This window comes from Lissotriton helveticus, chromosome 8 (assembly GCF_964261635.1).
Source record: "Lissotriton helveticus chromosome 8, aLisHel1.1, whole genome shotgun sequence".
Lineage (NCBI taxonomy): Eukaryota > Metazoa > Chordata > Amphibia > Caudata > Salamandridae > Lissotriton > Lissotriton helveticus.
In genome coordinates, this window is record NC_136069.1 from 27,794,732 (window position 1) to 27,822,399 (window position 27,668).

The 27,668-nt window shown below is 48.9% G+C and overlaps 2 protein-coding genes across 3 annotated transcripts in view; both read left to right on the forward strand.

Moving 5' to 3' along the window:
* Positions 1–27,668, forward strand: part of LOC144772264 (uncharacterized) — a 1,157,681-nt gene that overhangs the window by 295,292 nt on the left and 834,721 nt on the right. The gene's annotated exons all lie outside the window — the stretch shown is intronic.
* The window catches only part of LOC144772267 (histo-blood group ABO system transferase-like), a 134,573-nt gene that overhangs the window by 24,317 nt on the left and 82,588 nt on the right, over positions 1–27,668 (forward strand). The window contains exons 2-3 of the mRNA XM_078656499.1: positions 9,459–9,548; positions 18,826–18,833. Of these exons, the coding sequence (XP_078512625.1) occupies positions 9,459–9,548; positions 18,826–18,833 (98 nt within the window). The remainder of the gene's footprint in view (positions 1–9,458; positions 9,549–18,825; positions 18,834–27,668) is intronic.

The window sequence follows — 27,668 nt, forward strand, 5'->3', positions numbered from 1 at the left end:
GTATTTTTACTTAATGATCGCTCTCAGTCCCCGCCCCAACCAGCATGAGCCAGTTCTTAAACTATTAGAAGCAAGAGTGTTCAGACAAGATAGTACCTTGCCTCACTGAATCGCCACTTTTTAAGAAGCAGCCTTATGATTCTCTCAGCCCACGCCCAACCGATGGTGAGCCAACTTTTAAATTAATTTAAGCGCAAGTATTTAGACAATAGTAATAAAACAACACCGTCTTACTACGGTACCTTGCCGCACTGAATCAACGTATAACCATTTTTTGAAGAGCTGATTCATGACTCTCCACACGATTAGAGACACACACTCATACTCATGCCTCAATCTTTTTGCAACGCCATTGAGGTATCACGGAATACCGACTTAAGTCCAGTACGAGTGTCCACGTGCATCTAGTAAGCTAGCCCACACTAGGACTAAGTAAGGTTGCTCTCTGGGCCCCCTAACGCATTTTCTAATGGCCTTGTTCTTGCTCATAGAACTCCCGGTAAATCCCGCCTGGCTATTTCAGGCTCATCACTGTGAATTCAAGAGCCCAGTCCCGGCCCACCCCGGGCCAAACACACCCCCGCCTGGACCCCGCACCCAATTACATGCGCAAATCCCTCAAGTAAGCATTTCAAGGATTCCTCCTACTAAATATCTCATCCCACATGGTTAGCCAGGTCTGACCCTTTTCTTCCTTCTAATAATAGGAACCCTCAGACACCCCGTCGAGCCTACCAAAAATCGCCACTGTATGCCAAAGCGATGGGCTACACATGTGAGTTCTTATCTCCTTGGCGCAATCCACCTTCAATAGCCCCGTACTGAACAACAAGGTTATACATTTTGTTTCTCTTTCAGCAGATCCAGTACCCTATGGTTTCAATTGAATTTTTTGAAAATAACACACGCAGAACAAGCTTCATTTCTCACCTACTCTGTAAGTGCAGCAATTTACTGGGTAAACTCAAACAACCCCCATAGCCACTATGGTCATAAAACGCCTAACCTCCCTTGCTTCCTACAGATCCACTTCCCTGGCGATGAATTGTTAGCCAGGACATGAAGGACCAGAGTCATCCTCTCTCCCTCTCCTATCCGTAAGCACTAAGTAAGTGCAACCGCACTGCATCGCGTAAATTCCTCCCCAATCCCCATACCTAGGCGTGCCACCAACCTAGCACTGGTTATCCCCTCCAACTACACTAGGACTCCGGGTTGTACATTAGATGTACCCCACCACAAATTAATAAATGTGTACCTATGATCAATGCACTCACTGGGAGCACCTAGTCACTGAACAATGCATTGGAAATATCAAGTAGGCCATTAGGTGACATTCTCATGCTCTATTTCAGTTTCAGACTGCTCACACCTTGTCCTGAAGAAGATCTTAACTAAGATAAAGATCGAAACGCCGTAGACCCTTACAACCGGGACTCTCTCCATTGTATATACTTAATTGGAGTCCTACCATGTTGTCAATGTGGTGTTATGTTTTTATGTCACTTCTCACTTAGTCACAACACGCACCTACCCACTTTCGTGAACACCTGAACGTATATGTTTATATTTTTTGAGCCCTAATGTATCTATATGAAAATAAACCCTAAACTGGTTTCCTGCAACCCTGCTCCCTTGTTTGATCTAGTACCAATCCACATTGAGTGTACACCTTTCTGTAAGGGCAAATACCATCACACACTGTGTCTCCTCCTCTCTGGACCTATCAAGGCCAACCCTGAACCACTGTACCTCCTAAACACATCACAACCCCAGGTTCATATATCGGGGTACCCTTGTTCTCCCTTACTTAAAAGTAACTGTGGCCCGAATAGGGAGCCAATGCAGTTCCTTTAAAGCTTCCCCCACTGAGGCCCTCCTTGGGACATTCGACTGGCTGCGGCATTTTGGACCTTCTGCAAGATGTTAAGATTTTTTGCAGTCACCCCTAGATAGACATTGCAATAGTCAAGGGGAGACGTGACCAAAGCCTGTACAGTAGTTCCCCCTGGAATGAATCTTACGTAGCATCTTTAAGATGCCAAAACATGTCCCGGCCACAGCAGATATTTGCTCGGAGAAGGAAAGAGTTTTGTCAAACCACACTCCCAAATTTTTCACCTTGGCTTTGGGCACTGGACTAGGCCCAAGTGTATCTGGCCACCAATGCTGCGACCAAAGAGAGGGCTGTTTTCCAACCACCATCACCTTAGTCTTCCCTGCATTTAACTGGAGGCAGCTCAGTCTCATCAAATCCATAAGCTCACCCAGGCAAGTTCTGAAATTGGCAGCCCCTCCAGATTCCTTCTGTTCCAGGGTCACAACTAGCTGAGTATCATCAGCATATGACACCAGCTGAATTCCATGTCTCAAAACAATATTTGCAAGTGGGCGCATATAAATATTAAACAGGGTAGGGCTGAGAACCGAACCCTGCGGCACCCCCTGGTTTAAAGGACAGACCCTGGAGCTGAAAGGATGCTGCAGAACCTGGAAGGATCTATTTTCCCAAAAATTCAGGTCCATGTGACACCTCCGACCCCAAACTCCCGTAGCCTCTCAAGTAGGAGGCCGTGGTATACCGTGTCGAACTCGGCACTTAGGTCCAGCAGAATCAAGGCGGTGGTCCGACCTTCGTCAGCCGCAGCCCTCAGCACTTCGGTTGCCAGTTGGAGAGCAGACTCTGTACTATGCATAGGCCTAAAGCCGGACTGGGTATCGTGAAGAACGCGTCTCTCTTCCAGAAACATCGAGAGATGGCCATTCAGCTGTTTCTCTGCAATTTTAGCTACATAGGGATGTAGAGATATGGGTCTTAGATTTTCCGGGAGAGCGGGGTCCAATGAGGGTTTCTTCAACAGAGGAACCACCATGGCATGTTTCCAATTACTGGGAATCTGCCCCGTGCTAAAGGACAGGTTCAGTAGTGAGGTGAGAAAAGGAGAGATAATTTTCTTTCCAAGTTGCAGAGCATTTTGGAGCGGCCGGATCAAGAGGTGACCAAGATTTCACCACCTCCATCAGCCTAAGGACTTCGTTTTCCACCAGAGGGCAGAGGGCAAACTTATCCTTGGTCCACGGAACCTCATAACTAGGCATGGGGGCAAGCCTCCTACTAATTTCAGGAAAGGTGGCATATATCTTATCAGTCTTATTAATGAAATAGTCAGCGACCTGATTACAATAATCCATGGAGGCAGGGAGCGCGGCTGTCATCCGTTCCAAAGAGGATAATAGTTTCACGACCTGAAAAATGGTCTTCGTGGAGTTTTTTGCTAGTTCGATTTGCCCTGTGTAATATTCCCTCTGCACTTTCCTAATCTGGCGATGGTAAAGCTTCAAAGCCTCCAAATATTTCTGTCTGTTCTCACCCCGATAGCTCTTCTTCCATTGGCGCTCAAGATGCTTACAACTGGACTTAATTTGCGCCAAATCTCCCGAGAACCACTTCGCAGAGGCAGATGTACGCCCACTTTTACATTGTTTTAACAGTATCAGGGAGGCTACAGCCTCCAACATCCAACTAGATATTAACTCTCAGCACTCTGGATGTTGTCCCCTACCTCAGGAAGTCTGCCGGCAAATGCGTCTTCAAAGGCATCCTGAGTTAATGTGACCCATTTCCGGACCAATGTAGGTTTGGAACAACTATCCTGCGAGTGGAGGGCCTAACCGGGTGGCAATAAACTGAAAGACAGTAGATAATGGTCTGACCAGGCTACCGGGACCGGCAGTGCAGCAACCGTCCCAGGGCAAGTAGTGAAAATATTATCTAACGTATGACCTTTGTTATGTGTAGAAATATGGACCAATAGGTCCATGCCCAAAGCCTGAAGGCCTATCAGAAACTCAGCCAATTCTTTACAGCCTTTATTTTCTAAATGCAAATTAATTAGAATAGCGGAGGACATGGGGAGGAAGAGTTTCACAGCTAGAAAGCACATGTTTCTCCAATTTAAACTGAAGATCTCTCCTGAAAATCACAGCAATACCCCTCCCCCACCTTCTGGCCAACCCTGTGCATCCTCAAAATCGCATAGCCCTCAGGCAAAGCTTCCAAGATATCAGGTGTAGACGTCTCATTAAGCCATGTTTCCACTAGGAATAATAAAACTGGTTCTTGGTCGTTAAGAGGAACGCAAATTTCTGTCCGATGTTTGCTAAGTGGTCTACAGTTCAAGAAGAGACAGTGTAGAGGGGTGCTAGTTGTTCCTGGCAGTTCCCTTTCACCCCTTCCTTCCACATCAGGTGTCTGCCAGAAGTCACAATGCTCAGAGTCCCTTCGCCCACGCCACGCCCGCAGAGAGTGTAGGCAAATAGTATCCCCCAAGCATCTCTGGCCATAGACATGGCCAAAGTGGTGGAGCAGATTAGTGGTGGTGAAGTGTCTAATGTGTCCAAAGGTGAATCTAATGTGGGTGCAGTAATCAAATCTAGTAGCACCTTTGGAAAACCTAAGCAGTATAATAAAACATGTTATTGGTGTGGAAGTAATTTCCATACAGCGGAATAAAGGAAATGTGTAGCAATGAATAAGGACTGCCGAAAGTGCGGTTGTAGGGGTTAGTTTGCGTCTGTTTGTAAACAAGGTGGTACATTTAAAGTGGCCACCGTAAATGAGGAGTGTGGAGTGAAAGTCAGTGAAGATCGTTTTCTCTGTGTGGAAGGCACCGGCATGACAAAAGGCAAGTGGACAAGACCCAGGGAAGTATTTGTAATAGATGGTAAAAGTGTTGAGCTCAAGTTATGCTGTGGTTCAATGTACACGATCATCCCCAAGAGTATGTTTGTTTACCCCTTGGCACTGGGGGTAAGGGGGGTCGCATGGCGCCACCATGCTCGTGACGGAACCACTCTGTACCGAGCCAAGGGCGTGCTGTGCTCATGACGGAGTGGTTCCATCACGGCCCCGCCCGCTCATTAGAACGGCCGCGCAGGAGCGGAATTCCTGCAGCGTGGGCGGGGCGGCCACGCCATGACGGAACCACTCCGTCATCAGCACAGCGCGCCCGTGGCTCGCGACGGAGTGGTTCCGTCACGAGCACCGAACAGGTTAAACATTGGTCAGAAATTGACCAACTATATAAGGATATCAATCCGGGTGGTTATCAAGGAGAGACTCTCCTTTTCCCATTGAACGCAAAGCGTTGGCTGCAGCTTGAGGTACAGAATATTTCAGGACTTACCTGTGTGGAATCACGTTTCTTTGCGAGTGATGCAGTGGTTGAAATTCCTGTGGCAAGTAAGGGGAATTCTGTGCTAGGAATCACAGACCACCTGCATATTTGAGTGTTAGAAATGGGGATCTCTGGTTGGCTAAGGCTTGCGCCAAAGCCAGGCAGAGACCATCGCTCTAGTCAGGGCAAGGGAGTTACACACCAAAGATAACCCCTGCTCACCCCCTTGGTAGGTTGGGACGAGCAGTCAGGCTTATTCCGGAGGCAATGTGTAAAGAGTTTCCGCAACACACACACAGCAGCGACACACAAGGCACACCACAAAAGGAACTCCAAACAAGGATATATCAAAAATAGCCTTTGTATTATCATAAACACATTAGAATAGTAATCAGACAATATACACTGTGCCAACTGGCACCAGGCAGTATTGACAGGAGATTATATACACATGACAGGGCCAATTGGGCCACTGTCAGAACCGTCATAAGTACACATAATAAATGTAGAACCAATGATAAATGTAGCACACAACCAGTAACTACTAGTAAAACACTGTACTCAGCATCATATCCTGCATCATAAATCATATTATACAATCAGCATCATATTAGGCGTCAAATACATTCTGCGCCAACCTCATAAGCATAAACACATTATGCCATCACCTCATAAGCCTAAACGCATTAGACCATAACTTCACAAGCATAAATACATTATGCAATAACCTCACTGGCCTAAACACATTAGACCATAACCTCACAAGCATAAACACATTATGCGGTAACCTAATATTAGGGAATAATCTCCTAAACATAAATACTAGAGGCATAAACTCCAGTGCGTAAATCACATTTCCTAGAACCACATAAATCACAGTAGTGCATGGCGCCCTATCAACCTCACACTGTCCCCCTGGCCAACTGGCCTTCTCAGAGGGCTCAAATGCCTCTAATGTCAGGGCAGCTGCCAATGCAGCAGAATCAGCGCGTGTCATTGCGCTTGCACCGCTGTGCCTCCTGGGTCACCACTGGGACTCCTCAAGATGCTCTGGCATAAACGTAGCAGCTGCCATTAATTGACGTGCAGCTGTGATCATCACGGTAGGTATGGCACTCACTGTGCCTTCTGGGCCCCCACTGGGGCTCTCTCAACAAATGTGCACCATCGTCGCAGCTGCCCGCGCTGGTGCGGTGCAGCTGGAAAAAGGAATTAGCCCTGGCACCACTGTGCCTCCTCGGTCCCACTCAAGGATTCCTATACCATCTGCGCAAAACGTTGCAGCTGCCCTTTCTCAGGCGGGGCAGCTGGGAGCCAATATAAGCAGGCACAGGCACCTCGGCGCCCTCTGGACCCCCTCTGGGGCCCTAGAAACAAATGTGCCTACGTTGCAGCTGCCAGCTATGGCGGCACAGCTGGACCATATCCCTAGAGGTGCCCGGCACCTCGGAGCCTTATGGGCCCTCACGTGGCTCCAAAAACAAACATGCCCCCACTGTTGGAGCCGCGTCGGGTCCAGCACTCCATTCTTCTCCCGGCAGACGATTCTGCCTCTCTTCACCCGGTCCCTCTCCTGGTGCCGAAACTTCTCCTTGGGGCTCGTGGAGGCGGGGTAGGCTCCCCTCCTCCTCCACGTTCGCAGCCAAGCATCCCCTGGCTTCCGGCTGCACTTCCTTCTTGCGCCTCGCCCACGGTCAAACAAAACCACCTGGCTTCCTGATCGCGCCGGGCCACGGCGGTGATCTTTCCATCAAAAGAGAGCAGGGTGGGCACCCGCCTGGAAATAAACAATCCGGGGTGGGCACCCGCAAAAAGGCACCACAAATGCGGGGTGGGCACCCGCCATTTAAAATAATCATAAAGCAGGGTGGGCTCCCGCTCGGACCCCACAATTCGGGGGAATCCTGATGCCAGTGATTCCCTCCCTTTTTTCATGCAGCGCAGCGCTGCAAAGTCCACTCTCTCTTCCATCTTAGAATAATTACAATATAGCACTCTCCAGACGCTAGGAGCCCCATCTCCTCAGAAAAAGTCCATGAGAGATCCAGGGGGCGCAAGGCTGGGCCCAGGGAGGCAAGCCCTCATGGCGATTCCTCCTGGGCCCCCAGCAGCAGCATGTCCCAGCAAGGTCAGGGACAGCACCAGCACAGAACAACATCATGGGGTCACAGCCCCTAAACTTATACTCCACAATCTCTTTGTCTGTAGTTCAGGGCGTGGGTGAACCAGATGCAACTGGCTTAGGGGGGATTTGGAGCACTTTGTTTTCCATGCTCCTCTTCCCCTTTGTCAGGTGGGGGCTAGGTGATCAGACACCCCACAGGGGGTGGAACCAGCATTGTACAGTCTGGGCACAGTCCTATTTAGGGAGGGTCAGGGGATTACTCCTCCCCCTTCTCCCACTGCAAATGTCCCATTCAGCTTAGGGCTGACTCATCCTGCTCCTCCTGGAGCCACACACACCTCTCAGCCCCTGTCACTCAAAAGCCAGACATGGAATTCACATCAGGCAGGCAGACACATAGCACACAGAAATGCCAACTTTTAAAAGTGGCATTCCTCAACCAGCCATCATAACTCTGTGCACACCATTGTGCAGCATTTATTCTTACAATTTCATACATACTAAACTCGACCACGCTGCTCCTCCCAACCCAGGAATTATCACTGACACACTTTATCATGGAATCCCCAATGCATTCCTATGGGAGGGCAGGCCAACCTTATCAAATGTACACAGAGAGCACACACACTTTACAATCCTGGACCACAGTGCTAAAGTGCCCAGAGGCCTAAAACCACCAACACCATGTCAGAGAAAAGGCAAAAAGTTTAGGGGCGAACCTGCCAAAAAGGGCCAAGTCCAATAATGCTTATTTTTATAATACAACCTGTGTGGTGTCCATCTGTAGTGTTGTCACTGTATTACTGTATGTGTTCACAAATGCTTTACACACTGTCTCTGAGATAAGCCTGTCTGCTCGTGCCAAGCTACCAAGGGGGTGAGCAGGGGTTATTTTAGGAGTGTAGCCCCTTACCCTGACTAGACACAAGGGTCCCTATTTGGTCAAAGTTCCCTACCTCTGCCAACTAGAGACCCCCAAATCTGACATTGAGGGATTATGTTCAATAGTCGGGCATCATTGAACTTTGATGTTCTTGTATACACTTGTAAGGTTTTATTTTAGTTAGAAATATGTTTTTGTATATTGCTATTCCTTCAGTACACTGGCCAAGATGTGTTGCGCTTATGAAGCTTGCAATGCTAGAGGTAAAGAGCCTTCTATAAGAACGTGAAGTGTGAGGGTAGTCGGCATTCTGTGTTCTAAGTGACCTGCGAGTATCCTAGTGGTCAGTAACTCTAGGGCTGGCCGAGGGATAGCTAAGCTCCTTCTGTGAGGATAATACTTCATGAGAAAACCATTCGACTTACTCCTGCCTGTCTTGCCATCATTCTGGGGGTGTAAGACTGGAAACACCTACATTAACATAAAATCATGTTCTCTTTGGCTCTGGCCTCTACAATTATAGAAAGACTAACTAAGTGATCGCGTTACATGACTGGCTGCTTTTTTCCTACCCTCAATTAGCATTTCGCTCACAGCATATGTGTAGTTTTTGCTGATGCCTCACAGGCAACTGTGGTTTGGCGAATGGTTGTGCAATGCTGTAGCTTTAAGAAAACGTTTGCACAGATTTATTCGACTGCGCTTCAGATTAAACATGATCCCGTGCTCCTGGGATATCCGCAAAAGAAGTATAGGCTAGCAGATTTTGCATATCCTACTATTTTGTCAAAAATATTCTGAAGCAAGAAAATTGTTTATACTGCCAATTCTGAGGCATCATAATTTTAAGCAATGTCGGGTCGCCATGTATTTCGTAAAATCCCTATGTGAACCATTCGTCTGTTTCTGTGTTGCCTCATATCTATGGGCCTGCCTCAGGAGGAGGAAAAGGGTGGGCATAGTTTCTTGCACTACCCTGTAATCACATTATGAACATTTTTTTTTTTTTTTTTTTTACTATAACTGATTTTAATGGTTTTAACTGGACCACAATAAAATGTATTTATTAATGTTTTAACTAATGTATATATGAATATTTATTGACCTGGATATTTTTATATGTATTCTTTTGCTTTTATGATCTGTTCACAATGATCGAATAAAGCTGTATGAAATGAAAAATGAGTTAATGAATAATGTGCATGTGTGTTTTGTTCTTACTGAATTTTGAACTCCCTTGTGAACTTCACTAATTTTTATATTTTTCCTACAGGTACACATCAAACGCTACCAGATGGTTTTTGTCTATCCTTCTCTGTTCTCTTGTACTAACTGTTATATTTGCTGACTCCTATGTTTGCAGGTAAGCACCATTGTGTCATTTATCTATAAGCATCAGATATATTACTTTGGTTTGTCAGTGATAGGTGAGTCTGGATTCTGCTTCATTACAATGGGTCTCAGCTGACAGACATGGTGCAGCCAGGTTTCCTACCTGAACACCAGCTCTGTACTTGTTCTAATGCACATTTCCAGGAAGGTGGCTTTTTTCATGAATACAATAATTCTCCAAAGTGAATTTTATGGCAGCTAAATACGTTTTAGTCTTTCAAGCTTTAAGTCACCATCACAACTAAAGAAAATACATGGTGGGTGTGTCTCTGTCGAAAGACAAAGTTAATGATTTCCTGAAAAAAAGCTTCCCATCAGTAAGGAGGGTGTTGTTATTGGACACTGAATACTTCTCAGTACAGACGTCTTAAACACAGAATGCATTCTGCACTCTGAAGGGTCACATGGAACAAGTATCCCTGAACTGAAAGATATCTGACTTATTTATCAAGACAGAATGAAGGAATACCGACCTCCTCCTTCCCCTGAAAAAGGGTATGATAACTTAGGGAACAGAAATGATTTTTCCAAACAAATGATAGATTAAATGCAAACCCAGCTATGATGAAATGATGAAATGAAATGAAATGATGAAATGAAATGATTACGCACTTGTATAGCGCACGACTACCCGTAGGCATCTCGGCGCTTGTACGAATACTGCCGAGGAACCCTTCCTGGCCTTCCCTGTGAGGAGCCCACTCCTGGGCACCCCCAAGGTGAAGCCAGGCATCCTCAGCGTTGTTGGGGCCGTTGTAGAGATTAAGCAAGCTATTGCCCAGAGGTGCAGAGTGGGACTCCATGATTGGAGTAGGCACCGAGGCGAGAATTATCAGGTCCGAGGAAATTGAGCCTGAGACCCGCCGAGGCGGGAATTGAACCCTGGTCCCGGCCAGACCTCTGCAGCAGGGTCTGCCGCTCTAACCATTGAGCCACACTTCTCTACCTCGCTACATCTATCTAAAGCAGAAAGGGGGCCAATACCATTCCAATGCCGTGTCCATTGTAAAATACCAGGCATAACACAAATGTTTGACCATCTTGTACAGCACCTTTCAATCCACCCCCCCCCCATGCACAACAACATGGCCTGGTCACCCCCACGCTCCTGTGCCTGCTGCCGCTGCCGCAGCCCCAGCCTCCCGAGGGCCGCCGAGCCCACACCAGCTTTTCCCGCCGCCCCAGCCTCCCGAGGGCCGCCGAGCCCACACCAGCTTTTCCCGCCGCCCCAGCCTCTCGAGGGCCGCCAAGCCGGCTCCAGCTTTTCCCGCCGCCCCAGCCCGTGGCCCCGCCCCCCAACAGCCGATTGGCTCGCGCTCCCGCCTCCCCGCAGACCCTCCCGACCGGCTCCCTTCTTAAGGGGAGCCAGAGCAAGATCCAGGGAGTGACCACTGCGCCTTCGGCCTGGTCACCCCCACGCTCCTGTGCCTGCTGCCGCTGCCGCAGCCCCAGCCTCCCGAGGGCCGCCGAGCCCACACCAGCTTTTCCCGCCGCCCCAGCCTCTCGAGGGCTGCCAAGCCGGCTCCAGCTTTTCCCGCCGCCCCAGCCCGTGGCCCCGCCCCCCCGACAGCCGATTGGCTCGCGCTCCCGCCTCCCCGCAGACCCTCCCGACCGGCTCCCTTCTTATGACGTCCCCAGAGCGACCGCGCAGTGGACGCGCGCAGCGGGAGCACCGATTGAGCGCCGAGGGTGCGCCAAAGGTAAGCCCGTCTACGCCCGTCCGCGCCTGGACCGCGCCCAGCGCCAGGACCCCTGGCCCCCGCAGACCCCAGCCCACCCGCCGGACGTACGACGCCGCCACCCTCAACGCACTCAACGCCGGCTGAACCCCTGGATGCTACCGAGCCACCCCGAGACGCACCCACGGATCCTTCATCTGCCAGTCCTGCAAGTTCTCCTGCATCCGGACCTGCACTGCACCAGCGTCCACCAAGCAGAACACCAGCAGCAACCACCTGAAGTGCATCCTGCTCAACACCCGCTCCGTCCACAGACACGCCGTCGAGCTCTGGAACCTGCTCGACACCACAGACCCAGACGTCGCCTTCCTCACGGGAACCTGGATGAACGCCTCCTCAGCGCCCGACATCGCCATCGCCATCCCGGACGGCTACAAGATCATCCGGAGAGACCGCGTCAACCAGACAGGAGGAGGCATCGCCATCATTCACAGGAACACCATCCGCATCACGACCAACACCGACGACACCATCGCATCCGCCGAACACCTGCACTTCCAGATCCACGTCAACCCCAAGACCACCCTCAGAGGCACCCTCATCTACAGACCCCCGGGACCACGCACACAATTCAGCGAGGACATCGCCGACTTCATCAGCCCGCTCGCCCTCCCCTCAGCCGACTACATCCTCCTCGGGGACCTCAACTTCCACCTGGAGAACAACGACGACCGCAACACCACCACCCTGCTGGAAAACCTCGCAAACCTGGGACTCAAGCAGCTGGTGACCACCCCCACCCACCTCGCCGGACACACACTCGACGCCGTCTTCTCATCCAGCAAAGACATCGCCTTCAGCCACGCCACAGGACTCCACTGGACGGACCACAGCTGCGTCCACTTCACCTTCAGAAGAACGACGATCCACCACCACCAGCAACAGGTTGCCCGAAGAAGCTGGAACAAGATCACAGCCGACCAGCTCGCCGCTTCCCTGAGTCAGCACCCTCCCGCCAGCTCAGCGAACCCCAGCCAGGCCGCCGACAACCTCACGAAGTGGATCAGCAACTGCGCGAACGAACTCGCCCCTCTGAGGACCCCGCCCAGCAGACCCGGCAGCAAGAAAGCCCCATGGTTCACCGACGAACTCAAGAGCTCCAAGAAGAACTGCCGAGCCCTCGAGAAAGTCTGGAGAAGGGAACCAACACCGGACAACATGACCACCCTCAAGCTTGCCACCCGGAAGCACCACCAACTGATCCGCGCCACCAAGAAAACTGCATTCAAGGACCGGCTGGACAACAACGCACACAACTGCAAGGAACTCTTCAACATCGTGAAAGAGCTCTCCAACCCCTACGCCGGAAACAACGACATCACCCCATCGCAAGACCTCTGCAACTCCCTCGCCTCCTACTTCCACAACAAGATCGCGGACATACACAACAGCTTCAGCATTCAACCATCGCACACAACGACCGCAGCAACGCCGCCCACCACCACCCTCCGCGCCTGGACTCCGATCAGCACCGATGACACCGTCCGCATGATGAACTCCATCCACTCCGGATCTCCAACCGACCCCTGCCCTCACCACGTCTTCAACAAGGCCGACGCTGTCATCGCACCCCACCTGCGGGACATCATCAACACCTCCTTCGACACCGCCACCTTCCCGGAGAGCTGGAAGCACGCCGAACTCAGCGCTCTACTAAAGAAACCAACAGCGGACCCCACCGAACTCAAGAATTACCGCCCCATCTCGCTCCTCCCGTTTCCAGCCAAAGTCATCGAGAAGACCGTCAACAAACAGCTGGCCGCCTTCCTCGAGATGAATGGATCCCTCGACCCCTCACAGTCTGGCTTCCGAGCCAACCACAGCACCGAGACCGCCCTCATCGCTGCCACCGATGACATCCGAGCCCTGATGGACAACGGAGAAACAGCGGCCCTCATCCTCCTAGACCTCTCCGCGGCATTCGACACTGACTGCCACCGCACCCTAGTGCAGCGCCTCAGCAACGTCGGAATTCAGGAGAAGGCACTGGAATGGATCGTCTCCTTCCTCAACGGAAGAACACAGAGAGTCCGTCTACCACCGTACAAGTCAGAGGCCACCGAAGTCATCTGCGGCGTCCCTCAAGGATCCTCGCTGAGCCCCACCCTCTTCAACGTCTACATGAGCCACCTCGCGCCCATCGCACGCCAACACAACCTGAACATCATCTCCTACGCCGATGACACCCAGCTGATCCTCTCCCTGACCAACGACCCCGCCGCTGCCAGAGCCAACCTTCACGAAGGGATGAAAGATGTAGCCGAGTGGATGACGACCAGCCGCCTGAAACTGAATTCAGACAAGACGGAAGTCCTCATCCTGGGCTCCTCGCCCTCCGCCTGGGACGACGCCTGGTGGCCCCCCGCCCTGGGCACCGCACCCACACCGACAGACCACGCACGCAACCTGGGCTTCATCCTGGACTCCTCCCTCTCCATGACCTGACAAGTCAACGCCGTCTCCTCGGCATGCTTCAACATCCTGCGCATGCTACGGAAGATCTTCCGGTGGATCCCCATCGAGACCAGGAAGACGGTCACCCAGGCCCTCGTCACCAGCCGACTGGACTACGGCAACGCCCTCTACGCCGGAACCACCGCCAAGCTCCAGAAGAGACTCCAGCGGATCCAGAACGCCTCAGCCAGACTCATCCTCGACATCCCCCGACGCAGCCACATCTCCGGACATCTGAGAGACCTGCACTGGCGCCCCGTCAACAAGAGAATCACCTTCCGTCTCCTCACCCACGCACACAAAGCCCTACACGATCAAGGCCCGAGCTACCTCAACAACCGCATCAACTTCTACGCTCCCAAACGCCACCTCCGATCAGCCAGTCACGCCCTCGCCGCCGTCCCCCGCATCCGAAGAACGACAACAGGAGGAAGGTCCTTCTCCCACCTGGCCGCCAAGACCTGGAACTCCCTCCCGACCGACCTGCGCCTGACCCAAGACCACCTCTCCTTCAGGAAGAAGCTCAAGACCTGGTTGTTCCAGCAGTAGCAGCACCCCCCCCCCCAAGCGCCTTGAGACCCTCCGGGTAGGTAGTGCGCTCTATAAATGTCCTTGATTGATTGATTGATTGATAGCACTCTTATTTCACACCACCCTGCTCCAGTCGTCCATCTCAATGATACCCAAATGGCCCAATTCAAAGCTGCCAGTGAGAATGGCACACAGTAGACCCTTTTAAGGGATCGACTGCGCAAACCAGTTGTAAAGAACTACACAACCCCCTCCCCGCCTTCCTGTGCTTACCAAAGATTTCCTGCTTGAAAATCTCACCAGACACATATTCGTATAGCCGCTTTTGCCATACGTGAGTTTTGAGCTGCAGGGGTTTGCCTTCGCTGAACGGGCATTATCGCTTAGGCATGTTATACTGACTGTGAAGCTGGGCTGGCTGGCTTTCTATTAGATCACAACTGAGCTTGCACTCCAGGAAGAACCAGGAAAACAAAACAGTGCAAAAAGCTGCAGAAAGCAGTTCACCAAGTTGTGGAAGACTCGCATTTCAACGTACAACAGGGTGACGTCTCTGCGCATCCGATCCAATGAACGCAGTCTTATTGTGATAGATGTTTGATGGGAAAAAAGAAGCATGTTACAGAACTATCGGATCCTGTGCTGCCCTGAATTGCAGAATGTGTGATTTAAAAAAAGCCATCTGTTGAAGGAGAAGGCAATATTTCAGAGTGAAACCAAATACCGCTAAAATGCTGAAACATGAGGGGCAGTGAATGAAGTAGCCTCACGGCTTCATCTTATCAACACGGTGCTTACTTCACGTCTGCTGCACTTCATGAAACATGAAGCATTGTGGCCGTATACCGGGTGCCGTGCTGATAAAAGAAGCGCTTCGGCCATTAAGTGGGTGCAGCCTGATTAAGGGTAGTGCTGCATTAAAGTGAAGCAGGGGTCGGTGGGGGTGGGCATGCAGCGAAAATTGCTCCATTAATGTACAAGGAGCTACGGCGACAAAGCTGAGCACAGGCACACAATAACACAAGAAGGAAACCAAGGGAAAAAAGTCCCCCAAACAACAGATAAACAACCAAACAAAGTGTAGTATACACTATTTGGTCCCTGCTCCATGGGATGAAACGAAAAAGAAAAAGGAGGGCCAAACAGGCAGAACTGACCACTATCAAGCAAGGATTTATAAAGGACACTTAAACAAACAAACGTAGGGGAGGTGGGTGGCTTTAAGCCCACAAGAGAAGTATATGCAAGTTTATTTCCATAGATCAGGGCAAAATAAGCCCCCATCACAGTTCCACAAAACTGTTGGTATAGGACACCATGAAAGAACAACAAATTAAATGTTAGACAAAAAACACGACAAACTTAGAATCATGACTGTGTGTTCTAGGGTACATCAATTGGATATTCAAAAAATAATCACATGCTGTGATTCCATTCTCCTGGTTAATGATTTTCTATATGGTGTGTAAGGAATTGGGTTACGGCTCGAGGTTAGTGAAAACCTAGTCAAGCAGCAACCATAATCCTTGTTAGGATGAATCAGAAGCAAACTCCACATTAACCTGTGCTCAACCCTCTGGTAGCTTGTCACAGAGCAGTCAGGATTGACAAAGTGTTAAGTATTTGTGCAACACTTCAAACATTAATTAAATGAGAACACTACACAGAAAAAGGATCCCATACTAATTTAGAAAAATAGAGCTACATTTAATAAAGAATTAATCCAAAAACGACAAAAAAACAATCAGTAGACCGGAGATATACAGTTTTATGGATTTCAGTGAAAATAGTACCAAAAAGCCCATATCGCTACCTTCAGCTATCTTTTTCTATGACACTGGAAGAAAAGTCACGATTTCAGGCCTACCACAATGAGGCACAGATTGGATAGAGGGACCAGGTTAGTTCTGTGGAAAGGTTTGCTTCTCAGTCTAGCGCAAAGAGTCCCGTCTGTAGTAGAGGAGGCAGTAAGGACCATGGAGGCATTGTGAAAGGTCGTTGATGTAATGCGAAGACCAGGCCTGGTGTCTCAGACGGATGCTGCTAAGAGCAAAGATCCGGTTGTAATCACAAACGGGTGGGCCAGTGCTTCGTGATGGAGCTCCCTGCGAGCTGTCGATGCTGTAGCTTTCGTGTTGGCCGGCTGTATGAGTGACATGTTTTTGGCACCAATGGGCTTGCTTTTGGTTGCAAAGAGCCCAAAAACTTCAATTCATTCTCTCTGAGGCCACACCAGGGGTCAAGGACCTGTGGGGGGAGGGACAGCAATTGGAGGTCAGAGTCTTGCTCCAGCTGGATCTGGGTGCTGGTTCAGGTGGTTGGGAGTCTTTTATGTCCCCGTGGCTCTGAACAGGAGGCCAGCAGACTAGTCCTTGGAGTCATTCTGGGAGTCTTGATGTCAGTTGTAAGGTCCAATCCCTCTAACTCTGACAGGAAGGTAGGAAGGCAGCAATCCAGCAGGTGACAGTAGTCCAGCAGGACAGCAGTCCATCATTTTGCCATTCCTTTCAGCAGCAGAGCAGTCCTTCTTCCTGGTAGAGACTCCACAGGTCCAGAAGTGTACTCAAGAGTTGTCCAATAGTCCAAAAGTGTACTCAAGAGTTGTCCAAAAGTCATATACTTATACCTGGCGCCTCCTTTGAAGTGGGAGCAGCTTCTAGAGGTTTCCATTTGCATTGTACAGGTTCCCTGCCCCCCTGCCCTGACCCCATACTAACTACAGGGGGTATGAAATAATTTGTGTGAAGGCAGGACACAGCCTATTCAGATATAAGTGGGCCTATGCCTAACTCCGTCCTTCCTTTCTGTCAATGATGGCCATTCAGGCACACCTAAGCTCTCTATTGTGTTTGGCTGTCTAGGAGGAATACACAAAGTCTAACTATCAACTACACCCAGTCATGTGACCCAGAGACAGACTGCAGGCGTAAATGGCTATGGCTTACTGCTACATTTCTAAAATTCTGTTGCAAAACAGGGTTTGATCCTACTAAGGGTAAGTGGAAGAAGAATCATATATAATCAAATTTAATAAGTGCCTCCACCTACACATCAATCAACAATCTTTGCGAATATACTTCAAGTTATCAATCCTTATGTACAACATCAAATCCTTCTCGTGACCATTGAAATAATACCCTTATTCCATTTTTATGGCATCAATACTCAAAATCAGACACACTGAATTACATTAGTATGTATTACAAATATTTACAGAGACATTACATTACTTCCACAAGACTTCCTCAAAGGAAAACAAAGAAAACTATCCATTCATTACATTAAATGCATGAAAACAGGACAGTAAATAAAATCATTCTGTACACACACCATTAACTGTCAAGTGTAAATAAAACATTGCATAAAGAAAAAAACAAAATATCACATGAAAAAGTGTCCAACATAGAATGGCACATTTATCAGTAATTCAAGTCCATCAGTCTTTGGCATTTCAAGTGGTATATTAGTGGTCCCGCTTGGGTTGGGAGTGGATGTTTTAAAATTGATTTAAATTGTCATGAGAAGTATTTGATGCATGCCAGAATTGATGACTTGGTGTACATTCACAAAGATTGTGGACTGATGTTGGGGTGGGGGAACTTACTGGACCTGCGGAATGATGATCCAGTTTCCTCCACTCAGAGAGAATCCATGACCAACAAACCTCCCTCAGGCCCCTCTAGAAAACCCCATAAAACAGACACGGGGCCCTCAGACTCCATTAGCTGCCATTTAGACACACCCAGCCTGCATTTAAACATCCCATAGGGCTTAGCGTCAGAGGCCCTTTGTCTACCCAGAAGGCATCCGGCATTGCCCAGAGACCCTTCAGGCACTCCTATCGAAATCACAAACACCTGTGGCTCACCTCAAGCAGCCTTTCAAGACCACCAGTATGTCCTATGATTCATGGTGGCAGAGTGGGCTAAAGAACGGTGATGGATTAAACCCAGATCTTTTGACTGGGTGTGAGTGTTTGATTGATTCAGATGCTCCGTCCATCACCACCCCCCTTTTGTACCGCTATGATTCATGAGAGCTTCGCCAGCCTTCATCCACCCTTCTTTAGTCATTAGAAACCTCATCCATCCCTTTGTCTGCATTCAAACACCCCCAGCAGTCCTTCGAGACCATTGGATGAACCTAAGGACCTCTCAGCATGCCTTCAGGCACTCTCAGCAGGCCCTCAGAGATTCTCAGGCAAGATTCTACCAAGCTAGTTGATCATTCACACAACCGTGAACCCCCAGGTTGGACTTACCCTTGGCTGGTATGTAGACACTACCAGGGATCATGAGTCTGCTGCCAGGTTCCCCTAACTGGCTTCTAGATACTACTTAGAGACTCTACGCCTCTCTATAGACCCCTCTTCTAACAGAGATCCTTGGCTGGACTTTGAGTTCCACTAACTACACGTGAATACTCTCAACATGCACTTAAAAGCCCTCAGCACAGAATCAGGAACCCTCACCTTGCCGTCAGTCGGCCAGAGCTGTACGTAGTGGTACGCCACGGCTCCGATAGGTCCTGGTGTCTACCCCAGGAACCTCCAGCATGGCTTTGGAAATCCGCCTCCTGCCCTCAGCCTCACCCGCTAGTCCTTACACTCCTCTAGGGCCAAGAAAGACCCTCAGAATGTCTCAGAGGCCTGTTGATTGCCTTCAGATGCGGCTTAGTGATTGTCACAATCCACAGCCACCTTCATACACAAGTAGTTGCCCCATAAGATGGCTCAGTCAGTTTTCAGTGAACAACAGATGCTCTCTAAGCCCTCTCAGCCTGCCCCACAGATCTCAGCTCCACACCTGACTGGCCAAATGACATCCAATGACAAGGATAGAAATAATAACGGCCAGTGCACTGAGCACAATCAAAATGCCAACATTTCTTACCTCAAGATTAGTCTAAGTACAGTACGGCCACACCTACCAACTACGGCCACACCTACCAACAGCATGCCGACTTTCCGATGGCCACACCTAACAACAACATGCCGACTTTGCGGGAACGGCAAAGACAACACAGTTCATCTGATCACTATCTGTAGCAAACTCATCCAAGAACGACGCTTCTTCTTGAGACCACTTTTAACATCCGTAAGATAGGGACCTGCAGGCAAGCAGTGCTCGCTTGCTTCAAAGGCGATGATATCCAACTGAGCTGCCGAACGGTAAAATTCCTTGAAACAGCTGAGGCCTGCTTCAAAACGTTGAAGGAAATGAACAAAATCTAGTAGTACCGTAAAAGGCCTAAAGGATGAACCCATCGGTACCCCTGAAGACCAAGCCCCAGCGTGACACCTTGACTCTGTCCTACATCGATTATTACTGACTATACATTAGGGACACCCCGAAATGTTATTATAATTTAACCATTCCCTCTTGCACACTGGCACTTTACTATATTACCCCTTGGCCGGCATCGAAGAAGAATTCATTGCTTAACTTTTATGGTAAACAGGCTGTTCAACATGATGTTATGCTTGTTTTAATTTTGTTGCTGCTATCTCACCATGTTTTTTAAGGATGGAATCATCGTTTTAATACGCACAAACTTGACTCATGTTTTATTAACCGATTTTTCTCTTTTATATTGTAAAGGTTTTAAATAACCATGCACAATAAAGTATGTCTCTCCCATTGTAAGTACAGTAGTATAAAAATGTTATATTTCACAAATGTATAACAATAACTAGCATTTGCAATGCAATAGGTCTCGCATTTATGCAAGTTTAAGCTATTGACATGCCTATTATTTTTCTTTTGTAAACGTAAATAAAAGACATTGCCGTTTACAATGCCAATACCTTAAACTTGTGTAAATGTGAGACCTATTGCATTGCAAAGACTTGTTTGAGTGTAAAACTGAGCGCAACCCCGCTTCAAGGACACTGCACTCGGTTTATTTTTTTTGTTTTTTAACTTTAACACTGAGCGCGGTGTTCTTGCAGTGGGCACGGCGCTCATTGTTAAAGTTTAAATAAAATAAGGTAACGAAGCGGGGTGTTCTCGAAGTGACGCCGCGCTCAGTTTTACAGTTAAAAAAAATAAAAAACAATAAAAGTTTAAAGTTTTTTTAAAATTAAACAGAGCACAGTGTCCCAGTAGTGGACGCCGCACTCAGTATTAGATTAAAGTAAGTAAATAAACTGAGTGCAGTGTCCCAGAAGTGGACGCAGTGCTCAATATTAAATTAAAGTAAATAAATAAACTGAGCGCAGTGTCCGTATAGTAGGCGCCGTGCTCAGGAGACAAAAAAAATAGCAGCATTCATTGTCCCCATAAGTGGCCATAAACAAAATAGTACTCACCCCCTAGATTATGCCGACCACGTACGGAGCCAAGTAAAAGATCCAGTCGTCATGGGCGGTCACAAATGGAGACAGGGCGGTTAAAAGGAGGAACTAACAAGCCTCCAAATGAACCGGAAGCCAGCATTTACCAAGGACAATGACACCAGCCAATCAAAAATATGGGCTGAGAGAAGGCTAGGCTTACACAGCATACTTGACTACTGCATGCCTCGCAGAGCGAGCAGCGCATACGCGCAGCCGCTAGGCTCGACCAGAAGAGTCTGTAAATTTTAGGTTCTAAATCTCTCAATGGCAAATCAACCATTCATCAGTAGAATACCCTGAGTTTGAAAGACCACCTGTTATTTACAGTGCTTGTTAAGATTAAGGTATTTAGGAAAAGCACTTTATGGCTACAGCTTGGTCCAAGAAAGAAATTCTACATCATCCCTTTACTGTTCATTGATACAACAAAAAGGAATCTTGTCCTAGAAATGACATTAAATTGGCATGCAAAATTAACAGTTTTTGTAGTTCTGGTCCTTTCCACTCTTCAAACCCCATTCGGGTAAACACATTTTTAATGGTAACCTACCCCCCCCTTGCTTTCTGACTCAAATATGCATTCTCTCAGATAGTCAGTGGAGTCAGAACATTCTGTTTGTTTTTATTAAACCCATCTTGTTTGCATTAGGGGTCTGAATTCAGACCCCTCGAAAGTAGGCCATTAAATCCAAAAGTATCAATTCACATGTTGCCAGGGAGCACGCATCACACCTGTGAGGAGTTGATATCAGACTATGTGCACACAGGGAGCCAGAAACCCCTGCAAAGAGAAGGTTTAAAACTCATTTGGTGGACACCTTGGCAGCCAGTGTCTATCATATTGTACAATCTCCCATGGGCATTGGCTGCATCCCTAGAATCCAGTCATTTGTATTGAGGAGAGACTGGGGGTGTCTGCTATGCACAGCTCAAGTCTCGCCTCCTCTTCTTAGACCCCTCCCCACCACCTCCATGTACGCCATGTTGTGATGGGCTCAAATCGCCGCCCGCACAACAGACCCCACCCCTGCGCGGCCAAACCCCCTTCTCACATAGTAAAACAAATATGAAAGTTGGCAGGCCCGTGAACCCTTTTTGAGGGGGCATTCCTTTCTCTTCCTGCTACTTTACTGTGCCAGCTTCAATGGCACCATCACCATGCTTTTGGCCTCATTTACAAGTAGGTAGTTTCAGGTATGTTTTTCCTTAGACACCTTGAGCATTTTATGGAGCAACAGGGCTTTAAGTGGGCCGGGTCTCACAGGGTCTGAGCACCGGCAGTTTTTTAAAGGGGGCCTCAAAACGGATCTCTATCGGGCTCTGTTTTGTGCCCTGGCACAGGCGGTTCGTTTCTTTCCGGACTGTAGTGACAACAGGCACTCCATGTGCGCGTGCTCACACTGCTCGCTTCTCAATAGTGGATAAGTTACGCCATGTCGTCATGCCAGGTGAGCACATCGATGTACGCGTGCTCATTTCTCATTAGTGGAGACTTTATGGCATGACGTCATGCCAGATGAGCACATCGATGTGCGCTGCTCACCCTGCCTCACTTCTCACCAGTGGAGAAGTTACGGCATGACGTCATGCCAGGTGAGCACATCGATGTGCGCTGCTCACCCTGCCTCACTTCTCACTAGTGGAGAAGTTACGGCATGACGTCATGCCAGGTGAGCACATCGATGTGCGCTGCTCACCCTGCCTCACTTCTCACTAGTGGAGAAGTTACGGCATGACGTCATGCTAGGTGAGCACATTGATGTGCTCATGCTCACACTGCTCACTTCTCACTAGTGGAGAAGTTACGGCATGACGTCATGCTAGGTGAGCACATTGATGTGCTCATGCTCACACTGCTCACTTCTCACTAGTGGAGAAGTTACTGCATGACGTCATGCCAGGTGAGCACATCGATGTGCCCATGCTCACCCTGCCTCACTTCTCACTAGTGGAGAAGTTACGGCATGACGTCATGCCAGGTGAGCACATCGATGTGCGCTGCTCACCCTGCCTCACTTCTCACTAGTGGAGAAGTTACGGCATGACGTCATGCCAGGTGAGCACATCGATGTGCGCTGCTCACCCTGCCTCACTTCTCACTAGTGGAGAAGTTACGGCATGACGTCATGCTAGGGGAGCACATTGATGTGCTCATGCTCACACTGCTCACTTCTCACTAGTGGAGAAGTTACGGCATGACGTCATGCTAGGTGAGCACATTGATGTGCTCATGCTCATGCTCACACTGCTCACTTCTCACTAGTGGAGAAGTTACTGCATGACGTCATGCCAGGTGAGCACATCGATGTGCGCATGCTCACCCTGCCTCACTTCTCACTAGTGGAGAAGTTACGGCATGACGTCATGCCAGGTGAGCACATCGATGTGCGCTGCTCACCCTGCCTCACTTCTCACTAGTGGAGAAGTTACGGCATGACGTCATGCTAGGTGAGCACATTGATGTGCTCATGCTCACACTGCTCACTTCTCACTAGTGGAGAAGTTACGGCATGACGTCATGCTAGGTGAGCACATTGATGTGCTCATGCTCACACTGCTCACTTCTCACTAGTGGAGAAGTTACGGCATGGCGTCATGCCAGGTGAGCACATCGATGTGCGCATGCTCACACTGCTCACTTCTAACTAGTGGAGAAGTTACGGCATGACGTCATGCCAGGTGAGCACATCGATGTGCGCATGCTCACACTGCTCACTTCTCACTAGTGGAGAAGTTACGGCATGACATCATGCCAGTTGAGCACATCGATGTGCGCATGCTCACACTGCTCACTTCTCACTAGTGGAGAAGTTACTGCATGACGTCATGCCAGGTGAGCACATCGATGTGCGCATGCTCACCCTGCCTCACTTCTCACTAGTGGAGAAGTTACTGCATGACGTCATGCCAGGTGAGCACATCGATGTGCGCTGCCCCCCGTTAATATCCTTTACCAACCAGCTCCTGCGTACAGCTCATGCGTGGTCTTCGTGTGCGGCGAAACCCCCCAAGGTTGGTGAGAGGCGTGAAACATAGCTCAAAAATGTGGCAACACGCATCTGCCTGCGCTTTGTCTCCTTCAGTTGGTAAAATTCGTAGCGCTTAGAAGTCGCTTATTATGCGCCATATAAACAAACTAGGCATTAACATTTACTTAGTGCATTTTTAGGCAACACTTCCCACCCATTGTCAGAGCATGCATGATGACATAAATGAATACATAACACAACTTTTGTTTGGGAAAATATTGATGCAGGTTTATTCCATTCAAAAGTATGCAATATGGTGGGTTATCTTACGGGCGATACAAGGGCAGGCAGCGGTAACCGACCTATGCTGCCCTGCCCGTCTGATGAGCCAACTTGCACTGTGGCAAACCCAATCAGTGCTACACCTTATGGGGTGATCTTCTTTTCCAGGTCACGTGACCCATTGGTCCCTTATTACTCATGCACCTTTCAGGGCAGAGCGGAGCAAGGCAAGCCCCTGGTTGTTCAGGCCCACAACCACCTGAAGGACTAGTGGGGCACTGACAAATTTCTTCCAGGAACCTGCCATGAGGACTCTTGGGATTTGGCTCTAGCACCCCTAATGTGCTCCTGCAGAGGTACCCTTCTGTACCCATCTGCTTCCAGAGCGCCCTGTAACTCCGCCACAGCTCTGGAAGCGTCCCCGTCACCTCCAGAGCCCCCCCCACAAACATAGCTGTATTCTCACCTGCAAACCGCAATTTCCAGGACCTCCTGCATATCCAAGAGGAACAGGTCCATTCCCACCTGTGACAAGTGAACCCCATCTTTATTAAAATAGCCCATGACATTCACCTGGATAGGCTAGTGTCTGATGAAACCAAAGCCCCTTTGGTCTGTGAACTTGCGCATTGAACTATATTCACCCTCCTGCGGGAATGTTCCACCACATCACATGACTTGCCCCGTGCCAAACTCTGCGCGGGCGATTCCCAGGAAGGAGCTCGACTCTTAGCCACAGCTATATTACCCTTCAAGCTGATGAAGGCTCCAACCTGCCCTCGAAGCAGAATGCACTTAGTTGTTGAGGTTGACCAGACATTACACAGATCTTTTTGATTGCTAAACCATGGTGAACAGGAATGTTTATAACTCAGAGTGTGTGACAATGAGCAAGTGTGTCCTCATGTACTTGCCATCTATCCCTTCTTCCTTACGGGGGTTTCGCCTGTTCGGTTCTCTCTGTGGTGAAACCCCCAGACGTTCCTGGTTTTATGGTTCTGACTGATATAAACCCAGCGTGTACCGCCTGCAATATAGTGCCCAAATTCAGGGTTGCAAGCCCTTGTTTACCCCCGAACTTGGTCATTCCCCACATAGTAGGGTTCACACTGACAATCGTGTTCCGCACCAGCAGTGGAAAGTTACCTGCTCCTTCAGTTTTAATTTTCTTGAATACAGGACATTCCAAATGTTCTTAACACATTGAAGCCTTTTGTGCTGAACACCCTGTTTCCCCAACTATTGGGACAGCAGCACACTTGTTAGTTACCAGTTTCCACAACCAGCATGGCTGATATAGCTATCCGGTAAGGGGATATTTGCTTAACTGAAGTAACTAGTTGCTTGCCCTCGGTTCCAGAGTGCACTTACTTTGCTGAATTTGACCAGACAACTGCACAGACCTTTTGATTGCTAAACCGTGGCGAACACGTTGATGGTGTCAGATCTGGTTTGAGGGTGTATGTATTATGCCCACTAATGAAGTCACCGCACCCTTTGGTGGAGTGAGAACTTACACATCTCACCAGCTTGCTTAGCTGCCGTCCGATCACATATGCACACTACTTGTTAACCAGCTGTGACCCTTGATGCATTGACCAGCAATATGCCTAGTTCACATAATTTTCTCCGGAATTGATTGCCTTCTACAGAATCAACCCGGGTTTGGCTTACATTCGGTCACCTTGTAATCCATGTTGGAACATTTAACCCCGCATAGCCAGAGAGTCTTGCGTATTAATAATCCGATGTTAGTGTCGGAATCCAAGATTCCCAGTTTCATGTTATGCTGCAACCCACCTTTTCTGGATCCGCTGGGACCCCCTCTGCTTCCCTGCAAGTAACCTCGTTACCTAATACAGCTCCCTTTGGTCTGTGAACATGCGCACGGCGCTGCTTATCCTTCTTCAGGAAGTTAAACTACCTCACTTGACCTCTAGGAATGCGATGGCCTCCCATGAAGGGGCTCTACTCTTACCAGAGCTATATTACCCTTCAAGCTACAGAAGGCTCCCACCTCCTGCCCTGTAGTTGCGATCCTTCTAGCACTCTCAGTGCCTTAACGCGCGTCTCCCCACTCTAAGGGACGGCAGCACCCTTGTTATCTGACCGCTTCGTCAACCAGCCTCTCTAACATGAATATCAAGTTGGGGAATTTTGTGCTTAAATGAAGCCGCCCATAACCTACCCTCGGAGCAGAGTGCACTTCCTTCATTGAAGTTGACCAGACATTTGCACTGACCTTTTTGATTGCTAAACCATGAGCGACCAGGAATGCTCGTATCGCGCACCTTATTGCAGTCACAGCACCCTGTTGAGTGACGACTTCCTCCACCTACCAGGCCTCCTTAACTAAAGCTCGATCATGTTACCCTTGGAGCTCAATCCAGCTATAGACCTACTTCCCTTTGTTATCCCTGGAATGGTTGCCCCCCACGAAATCAAGACCGCATTCAGCTTACATTCTGATCACCTTGAAATTCAGGGTGAGACATACCTACCTGCCTGACTACAAAGTTGTGCTTATATTAACAATGATACTGGTAGACTCTAACATTCCCAGTCCCAATTCTTTCCGCAGCCCCATTGGTGGGTCTGCTGGAACCATACTGCCTCACTGCGGGTTACCTCGCTACCTCAAGCAGCTCCTTTAATGCCCTTGTATGTCCCCGGGAGACACCAGCAGGCTAACTCTCTGATGAACTAGGAACGAGTGGCCATAAGCAGGTGTGTCCTCATGTACTTGCCAAGAATCCCTTCTTTCTTACAGAAATTACACCTGTTTAGTTTCCTCAGTGGAGACTTCCAGCTTGCTTAACTGCTAGCACGGTGTGCAGGTACGACATTTATTGTGTAACAACCCGGTTTGCGCCCACCTTAATGTACTATGCTGTGGGCAAATAGGTACCCCACACGGTATCCTATAGGCCATACAATTCATAGCTCTGATTGTTTGGAGCATAGTGACCCTTACCAGCAGACCCGGCTAATTGTAACCCTAAAGACGGTGCAACTTGCCACATTCTCGGTTCATGGACCCCACCCATAATCCAACACATGCAAACAAAAGGAAATACCGGCAGCAAATTGCTCCTTTGAGTGGCAATCCCATAAGAAAACAGTGCTCAGACTAGAGTTGCGCTGTTCTTCCTTAACTACTTCTGCATGCCTGCCAATTGGAGGAGGCCAATACTTCTCAAATTAAGTGAGTAGGCAGTGGGTACCCTCTAATTTATAAGAAATCTCACACCCAAGCATATGCACATAGAAGGGGCAGAGTTGAAGTTTTAGAGCAAACCTCTTTGCGACTTTGGGCAGTGATCTAAGTTTTATCTTGAGTCCCTGTGCTATCGATGGACGGAGAGTGCTTTATCCCGTAATTAAGGGGGTAAATTGTACATTTGACCTCCATAGTATTCGGACCTTTTAAATACTGCATAGGCCTGGGCGGTAAATTCCATTCCGTTCGCGGAAGTTGGGTAATTTCACGTTCCATGGAGAACGCGAAATTGCCCAAAATTCTGCGTTCCACGAGTTCACGAAATTGTTTGCTTGTTCGCGTTCTCAAATGCGTGTTCGCAAGATATTTCCCCCCCAAGCATGCAAACAGCGATTGCAAACAGTAAAAAAGTATAGCGAACAAGCAATTCCGCGTGTTTGCGGAATTTCTTCGTGTTCGCTGAGACTTTTTTCCGTTTTGCGGTGATTTGCGTAACGCGATTACGGAAATTCCGCCCACCCCTACTGCATTACTGACCAAATTAATGATTCTTCCCTAC